Here is a 14,463-nt window from a genome sequence, read left to right as displayed (position 1 = left end):
ATTTATCTTCCTCCTGTTCCTTGTATACAATGAAAATGGCTTGTCTGTGGTTACTACACAAGTTCCATAACTACGGTTAGGTATTACACCAATTGCAAAAGTACGAAAAGATATTATATCTCTCTCGTTGTAGCTCTCAAGTCCTCCTAGTGCTGAATCACCTCCTCGTATTATAGCAACAGTCAACCACGAATTGCCACTAACAACCTCTGTAGTTGTACAAGAAAATTGAATCTTGCAACCAACAAAGGTAATAGGTCCTTGAAGAAGTTCTTGTTGAGCTGTTTCATTTGGTGTAATAGAAAAGCTATCCACACTCTTGTAGACAGGCATTCTGCTCCTCCTTGAATATCTTCTGCGTCGGTACGGCATGGCTGTGTGCACAGTGCGGCTGCCTCGAGTCGAATGAAATGCTGTTGCCTCACGAGCGTCAAGGGCCCCCAGAGGCCCCCTCCAGGGGTCCCCAGCGGATGTGCCTCGTGATAACAGCGCCAGCGCGCGTTATCAGTCCCGATTGCGCAACCGGATGCTGAGTTTTCCAGCAACACGGGCCTAGTAATACTAGGGCCCGTGTTGCCCGGCTGCCTCGCTCAGCGGCTAAGTCCGCTTCAAGGTCACGCGCTTTACACCGCAGCATAGAGTGAATGCACACAGCTGCCACGCCCATGTTGCTTGATAATACTGCGCACAGGCGACAGCATGGATGCTATATATAACGAAGCTGCAGCACTTTATTTAACTCGAGGCAACTGAATGTTTTACACAGCCATGCCTGTATTATCATTTAATACTTACTACTACACATTGATCTTGCCAAAAGCCGAGAAGCGATTCTTCTTGGTGTTTCAGCTTTCTAGGGCACTCTGGGATGCTCTCTGGGGGACTGTGGGATGCTCTCTGGGGCACTCTGGGATGCTCTCTGCTTACATTTCTGGATTACTTGCTTCAATATTTTGCAGTATTCTTTTTAATTTATTACAATGCTGAAATCAGAGCTACTCGTAGATAGTAGATACAGTCTCCATTTTCTCCCTCATGATAACTTTATTCCTTGTGTATTCCATGGTTTGTTTTAGACTTCTCTTTGATTTGAGTTACCTTTAAGGGAAAACAGTTTTCAAAAGAGAAAGTAACTTATAATGCTTTGTATTTTCCATTTGAGTCAGAAATATTGCAAACATCTATCCAGTTCATGTCTTTGAGCAGTCTTCTAAAATTCTCAATTTTTGACTGATTTGTTATGTTCTGTACTCAGGTTTTATAGATCTCATATCCTGACAAGTTTCAATGTCATGATCAGATAGCCCACTTACTATTGGTTATGTGATATGACTTTTTCCCCTTGATAATTTACAAAGACATTATCAGTAGCAGTCTCAGAGCATTTACATACCTTAGTTGCAAAGTTCGCACTAGTAGGAATTAAATTGAGTGACAGTGTTACTGATAGCAATAAGGTGTTCATTGACAGAGCTATTCAATAAATCTACATTAAAATCAGCAGCAACCACTATTTCCTTATTTTTTTCTGTGAGGTGGGACAACAGTTTCCAGATTTTTGATGAAGAGGCTACAGTTTCCTAAAGTGCTTTGTATGTATTTATTATTATAAAGGACTTATTATGAAATACTACTTCTGTTGCAAAAGCTTCAGCTCTGAGGAAAATTTATTAATATAAATATTCTTGAAATTCAAACAGTTTCTGACAAATGTGGCAACTTTTCCTTCCTCCATAATTTCTCTACAGGAGTAAGAAGCCAACTTGCATCTGTAACATTTAATATACGAGGGCGGTTCAGAAAGTAACCTCCGATCAGTCACAGTGCGGGTTGTGGGGGGAGTAGCGACGCCATCTGTGCGTTCACGCACTCAACAGGTCAGTCGGCATCAAGCCGTGGTCGAGTGAACGTCGTACCTGCGCTAGTTTAGTTTTTGTGGCAGTTTGAAATGTGTGCTGCAATAGAAAACCCCGCCAAATGTGAAGTGCGTGCTATCATAAGGTTTTTTACAGCCAAAGGATATTCTGCAGCAGCTATTCATCGTGAGCTTTGTGCCGTGTACGGACCAAGAGTTATGAGTGAAGGAGTTGTCCGTGAATGGGTACGTTTATTTAAAAGTGGACGAGAAAACGTTCATGATGAAGAGAGGAGTGGTAGACCATCATTGGTGACTGACGAACTCGTTCAGACAGTTGATGCAAAAGTTTGTGAAAATCGACGTTTCTCAATGTCGGAGTTGTCTACTGGTTTTCCACAGATTTCTAAGACTCTCTTGTACGAGATAGTGACAGCAAGATTGGGTTACCGTAAGTTCTGTGCACGATGGGTGCCCAAAATTCTTACCGACCACCACAAAACTCAAAGAATGGCCTCTGCATTAGACTTTCTGTCACGTTATGAGGACGAAGGAGAACCATTGTTAAACAGAATCGTGACCGGTGACGAAACCTGGATTAAGTACGTGAACCCTGAGACAAAAGAACAATCAAAGATGTGGGCACATTCAAATTCACCTACCAAACCAAGAAAAGCCTCGCAAGATTTTTCTGCCGGAAAACTGATGGCAACGGTGTTTTGGGATGCCAAAGGGGTGTTGTTGGTTGAATTCATGGAACGTGGTATGACCATTAATCAAGACGTGTACTGTGAAACAATAAAAAAGTTACGACGGGCTATACAGAACAAACGCCGTGGTATGCTGACTTCCGGTATCGTTTTTTTGCACGATAACACCCGTCCTCACTCTGCTCGCAGAACAACGGCCCTTCTTGAGTCCTTCAAGTGGGACGTTATCAACCATCCACCTTACAGCCCAGACCTGGCGCCAAGTGATTATCACCTCTTCATGCATTTGAAGAAATGGCTTGGGTCACAGCGGTTTGATGACAACGAAGAGCTCAAAGATGCGGTCACAGGCTTGCTCCAGGCACAAGCGGGTGATTTTTATGCAGAAGGAATTTCAAAGCTTGTGAAGAGATACGATAAGTGCCTCAATCACTATGGAGACTATGTAGAAAAATAGTGCAAAGATGTAGTTGTAAGATGTATGTATTAAAATATTTTTATTTAACTTGGTGTATTTTTTTTAAATCAACCGGAGGTTACTTTCTGAACGGCCCTCGTATCTATACCAGTGGTCACATTATGTTCAGAGAGACAGATTATATCAACTGATCTGCTCAACTCTAATTCTTCAATACAAATAAGCAACTCAGTATGCTTACCCCTTAGGCCTCACATATTCTGATGTAATAAGATAACTGATTTGTGCACTGGCTGAATTACAACTGCATGAACCTAATTTTTCTGTCAATTTCTGAATATTCCCAGTTTCAGTCAGGGGCTGTTTGTGTGATTTGTGGACATTAAAATTTGCTTTCTGGCTGCCTGTTTTATGGGTGTGAATGTCATTTTCAACCTGTCTATTATCATTTTTTGTTTCTTCCCTACCTACCGTATAAAAACTGCTATTCTCTCACTTGTAACCACTGGTACTTTACCATTTGTGATAGTACCCCACTCCCCCTCCTGAAATCATTTGCTATTAGCCTAAATAGTTTTCCCTTCCCTTTCCTGTTGAGGAGAAGGCCATGCCTAGTGTAATCCCATCTATTCATAGAGTCAACAGAAACCACATTGATATGAAACCCCATACGTGATCCAACAGAAGAGTCTAATGAGGCTGGTCATGACACCTCAGAACACATACAAACTGAACACTAGTATGTCTTGTTGCTGAAGCTATCTTCACCAGGTCACCCTCAATTGAATAATTAGAGTCCTTGTCTATAATGTTGCCTGCTCCACCCACTATTACCAAGGTGTCTTACTTTGTGAAGTCCTTGCAAACTGAACCTACATCCTCTATCACCTGACCCAGACTTGCACTAGGTTTAAAAAAAACTTGTGACATGGTAATTTGACCCTAGTTAATCCTCCAACTGTTGGCCAAGGCCTCTACCATATGAACTACCTAACAGCAAAACTTTCTTCTTCTTCTTCACAACTTTTTCTGAAAGGTCTTCCACTCCTCTCTTGATCATGAACATATGTTCTGTCTCCAGTAACTCCATACACCACTTAAACACACTTATTCTGTTCATAACACCTCCGTCATAAACTGTTTTGTTTTGTGAAACAAATTTGGTAGGTATTTTTCTGTCTACGAGTAGGAATCAGGACACAGATTGTTGTTCGCACTTGGCAGGATTTCATACAGACATCTTTCACGCAACTGGATACTACAATATTGGTTTACATACTACTGTGTTGTTGCATGGGATCCCCCTCTACTACTCATTGTTGCCAAAACTTAAAAACAGTAAGCCACAGCCAGTTATACTCACAGTATGTTTACTTTCTGAACAAGGATCATACACATGCAGGTAATGCCAGGTACTCGTGTATGAATAAAATTTAAACAAATAAGCTCACAGGGCATTCACTGAAATTAAATTAATCCTGATTGTATAATTAAATCATACAAAGTCAGCAAGAACATTGATAAACTGGGCCCAAACAAAATGACACTGCCATCAACAGACGGAAACCTTTAGCATTGCAGGGTAGCCACCAGTAAACGTTTTAAGTAAAATCAAATTAAGTCAGATCTATTGTTATTTTATTATTACTGACAAGAAGCAATGTAAACACATGTGCACATGAAAACAATTAAGAGGCTGGAAGAACATATTTTTGAACTATCGTATGTCTCCAGTCTTCTTATATCACATTTTATTCAGTGATTTTGGGTAGATATCACTTGGCAACAAGGAAAGTTATGGTTTAGGTGTTGATTTTTCAATGTAAATAGAATTTTTAATTACATGAAGACTAGTAAAAATGATGTAGATGTTACAAAAAAACTTGTGAAGGTAGTAAACAACAAAGGAATATATAAGAAATCACGAACTTTTGGTTTAGGGGTGGAGAGAAAAACAAAAAGAAGAGAAGGTCTTTAAAATCTTTGTGTAAGTGGAACAGCAGCTATAAATTGAGGCCCATGGTCACATGAGTGCAAGAAACTATTTGAAAAGAAATCAAAGCAAAAAATTGGATAGTAAAAAGCTAAAGAATAATCTGCAGAAGAAGGCATTGGGTGGACAGAACAGGTACTGAGAAGGAGTGACGTGATGTGTTGATAAATGAAACAAGCAGCTGGCTTGCACGTGCAGTTTGTATGGTACTTGCATGTCCTTCCTTCCAGTTCCTACTTATATACGAAGAGACTGTTTGCGGTGGTTGTCACTGCTTTTACCACTTTCACTCTCACTGCCAAAACTTCTAAATCCTACAAATGACACCTCATTTGCAGTGAGAGTGGCCTCATTCCTCAACCATTACTTCAACATATCTGATCATTTCCTTCCTGGTGTTCACATCTGTATTCTGCTTTCCTTTCTTTCCTTTCCATCTATGTTGAGCTTCTCTTGACAGTTCGTGCATATCTCATCTGCTCTGTTGCCAAACGTTTTTCCATTAATATCCCAGAAACCCTTATTTTGACAGTCACAGTTCATTATTTTTTCTCTCCTTGTGTATCTTTTGATCTTGAGACCTGAGTGTATCATGTTCTATTTTTTATGGCGTTAAACACCTTTTACTTACTTTCTTTTTCTTTTCTCTTTGTTTCTCTCACTCTTCAGTCAGCTGTTTGAGGTGCAATGTATGCTCTCAGAGTTCGGGATTTCTTTCACAATTTAGTATCTCAGTTACACTTTTACAGTTTCTTTTGGTAAGTAGGACATTTCTGACTTGGATAGTTTCATCACTGATGTAAACAAAAATATGTTAACACATTAGATCTATGAGGATACTGGCTACTCACACACAGGTTCCAGGCAGCTGTGATTCAATGCACTACATTAAATATTGTTCCTAGTACTTCTGTGCAAAAATAACAATATTTTTATTATTTTGTTCTGTATCATTCCACAGAAGTTTTCAAGAAAGCTGCCATCATGTCAAGAAAATGTGTGTCTCGCAGTGCAAGATACTGGAATGTATGCTGTTGGCTGTCGTTCCTACACTCTGCTTTTAGATGCTCGAACTTTACAAGCTGTGAAAAAAATATCAACACGTTATAGTGGCTGTGGTATGTATTGAAAACTATTTGTTGCTAAGCGTGATACAATCCCTCAGATTTACTAACATTCCTCAGATTAGTAAGTATGCTGCTACATGTAGTTAGTTGTAGCATTATGTATTCATAGGATGAAAAATTGTACTGTTATCATAGTATATTTGATTAGTATGCAATTTGAATCATTGAAATTAATCATATTCCTCTGAGTGCTCATGGCAGTGATACAAAAGGATATGCTGTAACAATACCAGAGAAGGAAAGTTGCTAAGTTGCTACTCACCATATAGCGGAGATTCTGAGTCGCGATAGGCACAACAAAAAGATTCACACAATTATAGCTTTTGGTCATTAAGGCCTTTGTCAGCCATACACACACACACACACACACACACACACACACACACACACACACACACACAAAAAAAAAAAAAAAAACTTGCACACACGTCTACAGTCTCAGAGAACTGAGACCACACTGTGAGCAGCAGCACCAGTGCATGATGGCTGTCTCGACTGGGTGGGGGTAAGGAGGAGGCTGGGAAGGATAGGGGGAGGGGATAGTATGGTGGGAGTGGCGGACAGTGAAGTGTTTCAGTTTAGACGGAGGGCAGGAGAGAAGGTGTGGAGGGGGGAGGGGGTAAGTAGCGGAAAGGAGATAAATAAAAAGAAGAGAAATTAAAAGACTGGATGTAGCAGTGAAATGACGGCTGTGTAGTGCTGGAATGAGAACAGGGAGGGGGCTGGATGGGTGAGGACAGTGACTAACGAAGGTTGAGGCCAGGAGGATTATGGGAGCGTAGGATGTATTGGAGGGAAAGTTCCCACCTGCGCAATTCAGAAAAGCTGGTGTTGGTGGGAAGGATCCATATGGCACAGGCTGTGAAGCAGTCATTGAGATAAGGGATATCATGTTTGACAGCATGTTTAGTAACAGGGTGGTCTACTTGTTTTTTGGCCACAGTTTGTCGGTGGCAGTTTATACGGACAGACAAGTTGTTGGTTGTCACGCCTACATAGAATGCAGCACAGTGGTTGCAGCTTAGCTTGTAAATCACATGACTGATTTCACAGGTAGCCCTGCATTTGATGGGATAGATGATGTTAGTTACTGGACTGGAGTAGGTGGTGGTGGGAGGATGTATGGGACAGGTCTTGCATCTAGGTCTATTACAGGGGTATGAGCCATGAGGTAAGGGATTGGGAACAGGGGTTGTGTAAGGATGGACGAATATATTGTGTAGGTTCGGCAGAATACCACGGTAGGAGGGGTGGAAAGGATAGTGGGTAGGACATTTCTCATTTCAGGGCACGACGAAAGGTAATTGAAACCCTGGCGAAGAATGTAATTTAGTTGCTCCAGTCCCAGATGGTACTGAGTTACGAGAGGAATGCTCCTCTGTGGCCGGACTGTGGGACTTTGGGAGGTGGTGGGAGACTGGAAAGATAAGGCACGGGAGATTTGTTTTTGTACAAGGATGGGAGGATAATTACGGTCAGTGAAGGCTTCAGTGAGACCCTCGGTATATTTTGAGAGGGACTGCTCGTCACTGCAGATGCGACAACCACGGGTGGCTAGACTGTACGGAAGGGACTACTCGGTATGGAAAGGGTGGCAGCTGTCAAAGTGGGAGGTATTGCTGATGATTAGTAGGTTTGATATGGACAGAGTTGCTGATGTAGCCATCTCTGAGGTGGAGGTCAACATCTAGGAAGGTGGCTTGTTGGGTTGAATAGGACCAGGTGAAGCAAATGGGGGAAAAGTTGTTGAGGTTCTGTAGGAATGTGAATAAGGTGTCCTCACCTTCAGTCCAGGTAGCAAAGATGTCATCAATGAATCTGTGCCATATGCATCCTTCCCACCAACACCAGCTTTTCTGAGTTGCGCAGGTGGGAACCTTCCGTGCAATACATCCTATGTTCCCGTAACCCTCCTGCCCTCAACCTTCGTTAGTCACTGTCCTCACCCATCCAGCCCCCTCCCTGTTCCCATTCCAGTACTGCACAGCCGTCATTTGACCGCCACACCCAGTCTTTTAATTTCCTTTTATTTCTTTCCTTTCCGCTACTTACCCCTCCCCCTCCACACCTTTTCTCCTGCCCTCCGTCTAAACTGCAACACTTCACTGTCCACCACTCCCACCATACTATCCCTCCTCCTCCCCGTCCCAGCCTACTCCTTACCCCCACCCAGTTGCCACTCCCATCATGCACTGATGCTGCTGCTTGCAGTATGGTTTCAGTTCTCTGAGACTGCAGACGTGTGTGTAAGTTGCGTCTGCGCGCGCGCGCGCCTGTGTGTGTGTGTGTGTGTGTGTGTGTGTGTGTGTGTGTGTGTGTGTACTGCTGACAAAGGCCCTAATGGCCGAAAGCTATAATTGTGTGAATCTTTTTGTTGTGTCTGTCACGACTCATCATCTCCGTTATGTGGTGAATAGCAACTTCCCTTCTCTAGTATTGTTACAGTCCATCCTGGATTTTCCATTGTTTGAAAAGGATATGGTTACTTGGTATGTGTAAAGCTAAAATGAAAATTCCTCATTCAGGTGTAAATAATATGTTTCTTGGATAAAAAATGCACTTGTTTTACAAAATTGTCGTTTTGTCTTCATCAGATCTGGTGAACACGGTGGATTTTCCAACAATTGGTATTTCAAATCCATTGTTGACCTTGTTGTCCTGAATAAAGATTAATTTTATTCTTCTGAATTCTTGGTTTCTCATTTCTCAAACAGTCAGTCCAGAAGACTTATGTAGTATTTGCCCCGTTATTGATTTAACATTTTCCAGGTAATCAATTAGAAGAATTACTTTTGCAACTCAAATAACACTAGCTGTATAATGTTTCTGTTAGATGCAGTAGAATTTGCCTATTTGTTGTAGAACCACTATCTTTCAACACTATGGTTGTTGTTTCATTTCTGATGTGAAGCAGTGCACCCATACCTCATGTCAAAGTACTGCAAAACATTTTAGTATACAGTCTGTGGGTTCTTTCTGAAGCAGTCCGAACATTGCTGAAAAATCCATTTCTACATTAACATTTGATAATTATTCAAAACATGCTGCACCCATTTTGTGCAAAGCTTTCTGTTAGTTGTTTCTTCATGTAAAGTCTGCTGGAATCTTTCTTCTGTTCTGTGTTTACATCTGTACTTACAATTCTACTATAGCATTTATGAGAAGTATAGTGTATTTGCATTCAACTACCAATTTCTTAACTGTAGAAAATGAAGGCACAAGTTTCTTATAAACATTCATTTGATTTACGATGTTGTGCAGTGTGTACCAAAGGAACTTCATTGACATCCAATAAAAGCTTCATTGATATTTTTGTGCCAGATGAAGAATTTTCAGCTTGCTCTCATAAATTCGTACAGAAAGTCATCATAAGAATTCAGTGGAAACAGAGTGATGTGTAAATGCAGCTAAAAAGAATCTGCACTAATTTCTACTTGAGTGGGTCTTGTTTGTAGTACGTGTGCAAGTTTAAAATGACTGAGAGAAATTGGGGATATACAAGGAACAGTGGGGACTGTAATGAAATGTGCAGGAAGAGTCCTCCTTGGCATGTAATAACAAAGTAATAACTACATACCAAGGCTGATGTGGCCAGATAATATTTGCTATTTCTTTTTGTGGTCAAAGAGGGAGTGATAAAGTGAAATGGTTCTTAAAGGCTTCTCTTCGTCATGTAAATCCCAATATTTACTTTATGTTGGATTAGAAACATTTAATTCATAATTCAGCAGGCTGAACTCGAAATATTTCTGTTTAGAGTGATTAACATTTCGTGAAATACTGGGAAAGAATTCTTTTCTGGGATGCAATATTACCTGTTAATGAGGTGCATAGATTCATAACTAAAAATTAGAACTCACAGAAATTTATTAACTACAATCAATTAAATCCCCACCTTGTCTTATAGCTCACCACATGAGTCGTCATTTCCTATGCACTTTTTGTAGGTACTGAAGTGTGGAATGTGATGTAAACAAAGCTGAAATATGCTTGTTAAAAAGGCACAAAAGGTGATGTAACATGGTTGCCATCCTACTGTGGTGGCAATTCCACACAGTTAGATGGCGGGCAGATGTACAGGTGTTCTATCGACAATGGTTGATGACCCCATTTTGTTTGTTGCTTAGGGCTGGTGATAGTCAGAAAATGGTTCTCCAAAAAGTGCCAATTACTGTTTATGTAAATCATCTCACCAATTCTGTGGAATATGATGTACTATGGAAGACAGAACTCTGGCAACAGGCTGCTGCGAGATATACAACATACATAGCTGCCATTATAGTATCAGGGTGGGAACATAATTCAAATCGCTCCTTGTCCAAATTTTCCCGTATCTTACAAAATCACTTTCCCCTGCCCAGTGAAGCAGATGACTTAATTCTTCTCTGACTGGTGTAGGAAGATTTTTACAGTTTCCACTAACAGTTGAGGGACTGTTCTTCAGACTCTTTCAGCAGTTGTTCGTTAGGCTTCATTGTCTCCTAGCTGTTGCCAGTTAACGATTTGCATATAGTTATCCTACTTTGAGTGACAGGCCGTTCTTTGGTTTTTTTTTTTTTTTTTTATTATGGTGTCTTGGTAGGTTCATTAGAATGACGTTTTGTGCAGTGAAAATTCTGGTCTGTCCTAAAAAGGAGGTTTTGCTGTAAGATGACAGGTTTAGTCTTTTGTGAAAAAGTCAGCTGCGCTACAGAGGGTAGAACATCCATTCTTGAGTGAAAACAGGTCTCACTAGTGAATGTGCATTAAAAAACAATTATTATCATTATTTCCTATGAAAAGGGGACAGTAGTTTAAGAGGGTGTTGCCCCACTCTCTTAAATTTCAGTATGCTTAAGACAGAAGAAAAGAAGAATAGATATTTATCAGCTACTGCAGAAAATTACCTTTCAAAAAAACATATTATTGCATTAAATAAATTGGTATATTTTGGAAAAGAAACCATTTTTGGTACAAGATTCTAAGAAAGTTATTTACTGTTATGTTGAGAACCGCAAGTTCTTTTACAAGTGTAGTGCTACACTGTATTGTCATATCTTTAGGATTTCATATGGAGACACCACACTGATTTAGGCTCATTATGAAAGAAAATTAAGGATGGGAAAATAGTAATAAACTAAACTTAACAAAGAACTTACTCTTCCAAACTCCAATAAATAGTCTGCAGGGAGTATTGTAAGAAAATGTGGTTGTGACACATGCAATGTCTCACATGAGGATAAAGTATTGAAATTGAGAAATTGGAACAAAGAAGGGGGACTTTTTAGAGTCATGTTTGTATTGAATCATGTTTTTTGTCTTCTCTTTTCTTATATATAAGTTATATGTAAACTGAATGAGTTATAGACACCGCCAAAGGTAAATTATTCAAGCAATTATTAATCAATTCTGCATTCCATTCCCTCTTCTGTATTCGTGTTGCATGACACCTGTTGATTATTGGAATAATATAGCAGACAACTGTGATAGAACTTCCACTGTCTGCATACATTGATGGAGATAAATTGACTCTTATTAAGCTCTTCTATATTGTCATTTGTCGTTGAATAATTATGCTACACAGTCTGTTATGGAAACTTTTACTCCCCTACAGTTGTGAAATTCTACAAGTAATTTATGTTCTGGTACAGATTCTGACAGATTGTAATGTTATGTGCATCTTTACAAGGTGAACTACCGATGTTTTCCAAATTGCATCATCCATCTAAGCAATCTGGTAGTCATTGTGACAACTCTGAGACATCTTAGCAAACATACAGTTGACTGTTGCTGGTCTAATGTGATCTTTTGTTAGGAAAGTTCAGGTAGAATGTAAATAATTTGGGAGTAAAGGAGGCCGCTCATCAAATAGTAGACATGTTGAAATGCACAGAAAAAAGGTAGCTGCATTGTTTGTCTTTTTTTTTTTTTAGGCTGGCTCTACATTTCTGTGTCCCTTGCACTTTTCTGTTTCCTTTTACCTGCAAATTTCCACAACTTCATTTCTTCCCCTCCTCCCCCTGCTTTTGTTTATTTCCTGTTTCCTCCTCAGCACAATTACTTTATGATCTTTGATTTCCTTTCTCCCGTTCCCCAAATGCTGTGTCTTGTAATACATTAGAAACATGGAGTTTTTATATTATCCTATTTAGCCATTTCCAACATTAAATGAACCAATCAGAATTAAATAAAAGAATTGGCATTTTTATTTATGAGTTGTGATCAAAAAGCAACAGGAATTTTTTTTATTTTGCGAACTTTACATGCCTGATTTTCAAATATTTCAATGTTTCTGATACATGTTTGCATTTTCAGCCATTTTGAATATTTATTTTATTGTTGACAGTTGAAAAGGTTATGTTTGTTTTCAAGTGCTTGGTAAATTTTTACTTTCAGAGAAGGTGGATCAAAGAATTTTCATTAAATTTTGCTTGAAAAATAAAATAGAATGCAGCACCACATTCAAAATGTTGACTGTGGCTTTTGACAAATGTACTGTAAATAAGACAAGAGTTTGAGTAGTATAAACATTGTAAACAGGGTCAATAATATGTTGAAGACGATGACAGCCCTGGACACCCTAGCACATCAGTTATTGACGACAGTGTGAAAGATGTAAAGAAAATACTGCTGAAAAATCGCCGAATGTTGCTGACAATGTCGGCATATCCTTTGCCTCATGCCAAGCAATTCTTCCTGTTGTTGTGTGCATGATACTTGTAGCAGCAAAGTTTGTTCCAAACTTGTTGAATTACAACCAGAATTGACATCACTCAGGAATTGCTGAATGAAGTAGACAATGAGCCAGAACTTTAATGCTGTATCCGGTGACATACATGGGTATACGGGTATGATGTCAAAACCAAGACCCAATCACCCAATGGAAACTGCCTGAAGACAAAGACCTAAAAAATATTGACAATTTTGATCATGTGAAAGTGCTTCTCACTGCTTTCTTTGATTACATTGGGATAGTGCATCATGAGTTCCAGCTATATGATCGTACAGTCAATAAGGAATACTACCTGGAAGTTTTGTGCCGTTTGCATGAAGCAACCCGAAGAAAATGACAAGAACTGTGGCAGAACCACTCGTGGAAATTTCATCATGATAATGCTCACACCTCAATGCTTGTTCCTGATTTTTTTGGCTAAAAATAAAACCATTGCAACTTCTTTCTGTTCCCGAGGCTGAAGAGAACCATAAAAGGATGTCATTTTGCCACCATTGATGAGATCAGAATGGAATCAGCTGAAGGAGCTGAACACCATAACAAGTGAGTTGCAGAAGTGCTTCCAAGATTGCAAAAAGTGCTGGCACAAGTGTATTATATCTTTGGGGTATTACTTTGAAGGGGACAAAGTTGATTTTGGTGAATAAATAAAGATTCTGTAAGAAAAACAAAAATATCTGTTACTTTTTTATCACACTTCATATGTTAGCATGGCCTTGAATGTTCTTCGTTTTGTTTGTAAGTATATGGTTCATTTCATAATGCACATTTTAATGCTCTGTTGTGACTTTCATTATTAAGAGCTGAAAAATATGTGTGGAAGTATGACGTGTGTGTGTGTGTGTGTGTGTGTGTGTGTGTGTGTGTGTGTGTGTGCGCGCGCGCGCAGGTGAGGGGAGGCGGCTTAGAGGAAGAAAGAATAACAATTTTATTTTTAATAAATTGTGTGGAAAATGGTTTCAGAGCTAGTGTACACAAAATTGTGTGTTTTCAACTCGTCTGTCACAATTTGTGTAACTTCATTATGCCCTGAAAAATCCAACTTAAGTACTCCATAAGTTTGAGAAACAATTAACTCACTGGGAGTGTTCACACTTGCATAACATATTCCAGTAATGATCAAGGAAATTGGTCATATTTCTGTCTTATGGACATTAGACCATGAAATAATGCATGTTTTGTGCTGGAGGCCTGGCTTAATATCCATATAATAAAAATCGCTAAGGATGCGAAAAGCAACAAGGAAAGCCTGTACTACAAGATCACATACTTAAAAGTTTCAGAAAATGAATGTCATTAGTTTACAATGAAACATGAATGAAATATTTTGTGTGCTTCCATAATAACCTTTGTGATTTGATCTTGAATAACAATAAAGGGCCCATTTTATGAATAACAAAATTTGATGCCACAGGTTGCTGTTTCGACGGTGCACAGGTAGGGATAGGATGATATTGTCATGTGAACTGACATGTACATAAAATAACTTTTACAACAATCAGTTTCTGTTTCTCATGAGATTGCTACTGTTGTCACTTGTGAAGTCGGAACACATTGCTTCAGTTTTACAGGGTATGTTATTGTGACTTGTATCACCCCATTTGTTTATTATTTTATAAAAGAAGTTTCTAGGATTGTTATTGTTTTG

The 14,463-nt window shown here is 39.4% G+C and overlaps 1 protein-coding gene across 1 annotated transcript in view; it reads left to right on the top strand.

Moving 5' to 3' along the window:
* The window catches only part of LOC126094484 (DDB1- and CUL4-associated factor 12 homolog), a 79,419-nt gene that overhangs the window by 51,750 nt on the left and 13,206 nt on the right, over nt 1-14,463 (top strand). The window contains exon 5 of the mRNA XM_049908879.1: nt 5,938-6,094. Within this exon, the coding sequence (XP_049764836.1) occupies nt 5,938-6,094 (157 nt within the window). The remainder of the gene's footprint in view (nt 1-5,937; nt 6,095-14,463) is intronic.

This window comes from Schistocerca cancellata, chromosome 8 (assembly GCF_023864275.1).
Source record: "Schistocerca cancellata isolate TAMUIC-IGC-003103 chromosome 8, iqSchCanc2.1, whole genome shotgun sequence".
Classification (NCBI taxonomy): domain Eukaryota; kingdom Metazoa; phylum Arthropoda; class Insecta; order Orthoptera; family Acrididae; genus Schistocerca; species Schistocerca cancellata.
Note: the sequence above shows the minus strand (reverse complement) of the source record. Positions and strands in the feature narration are given on the sequence as shown.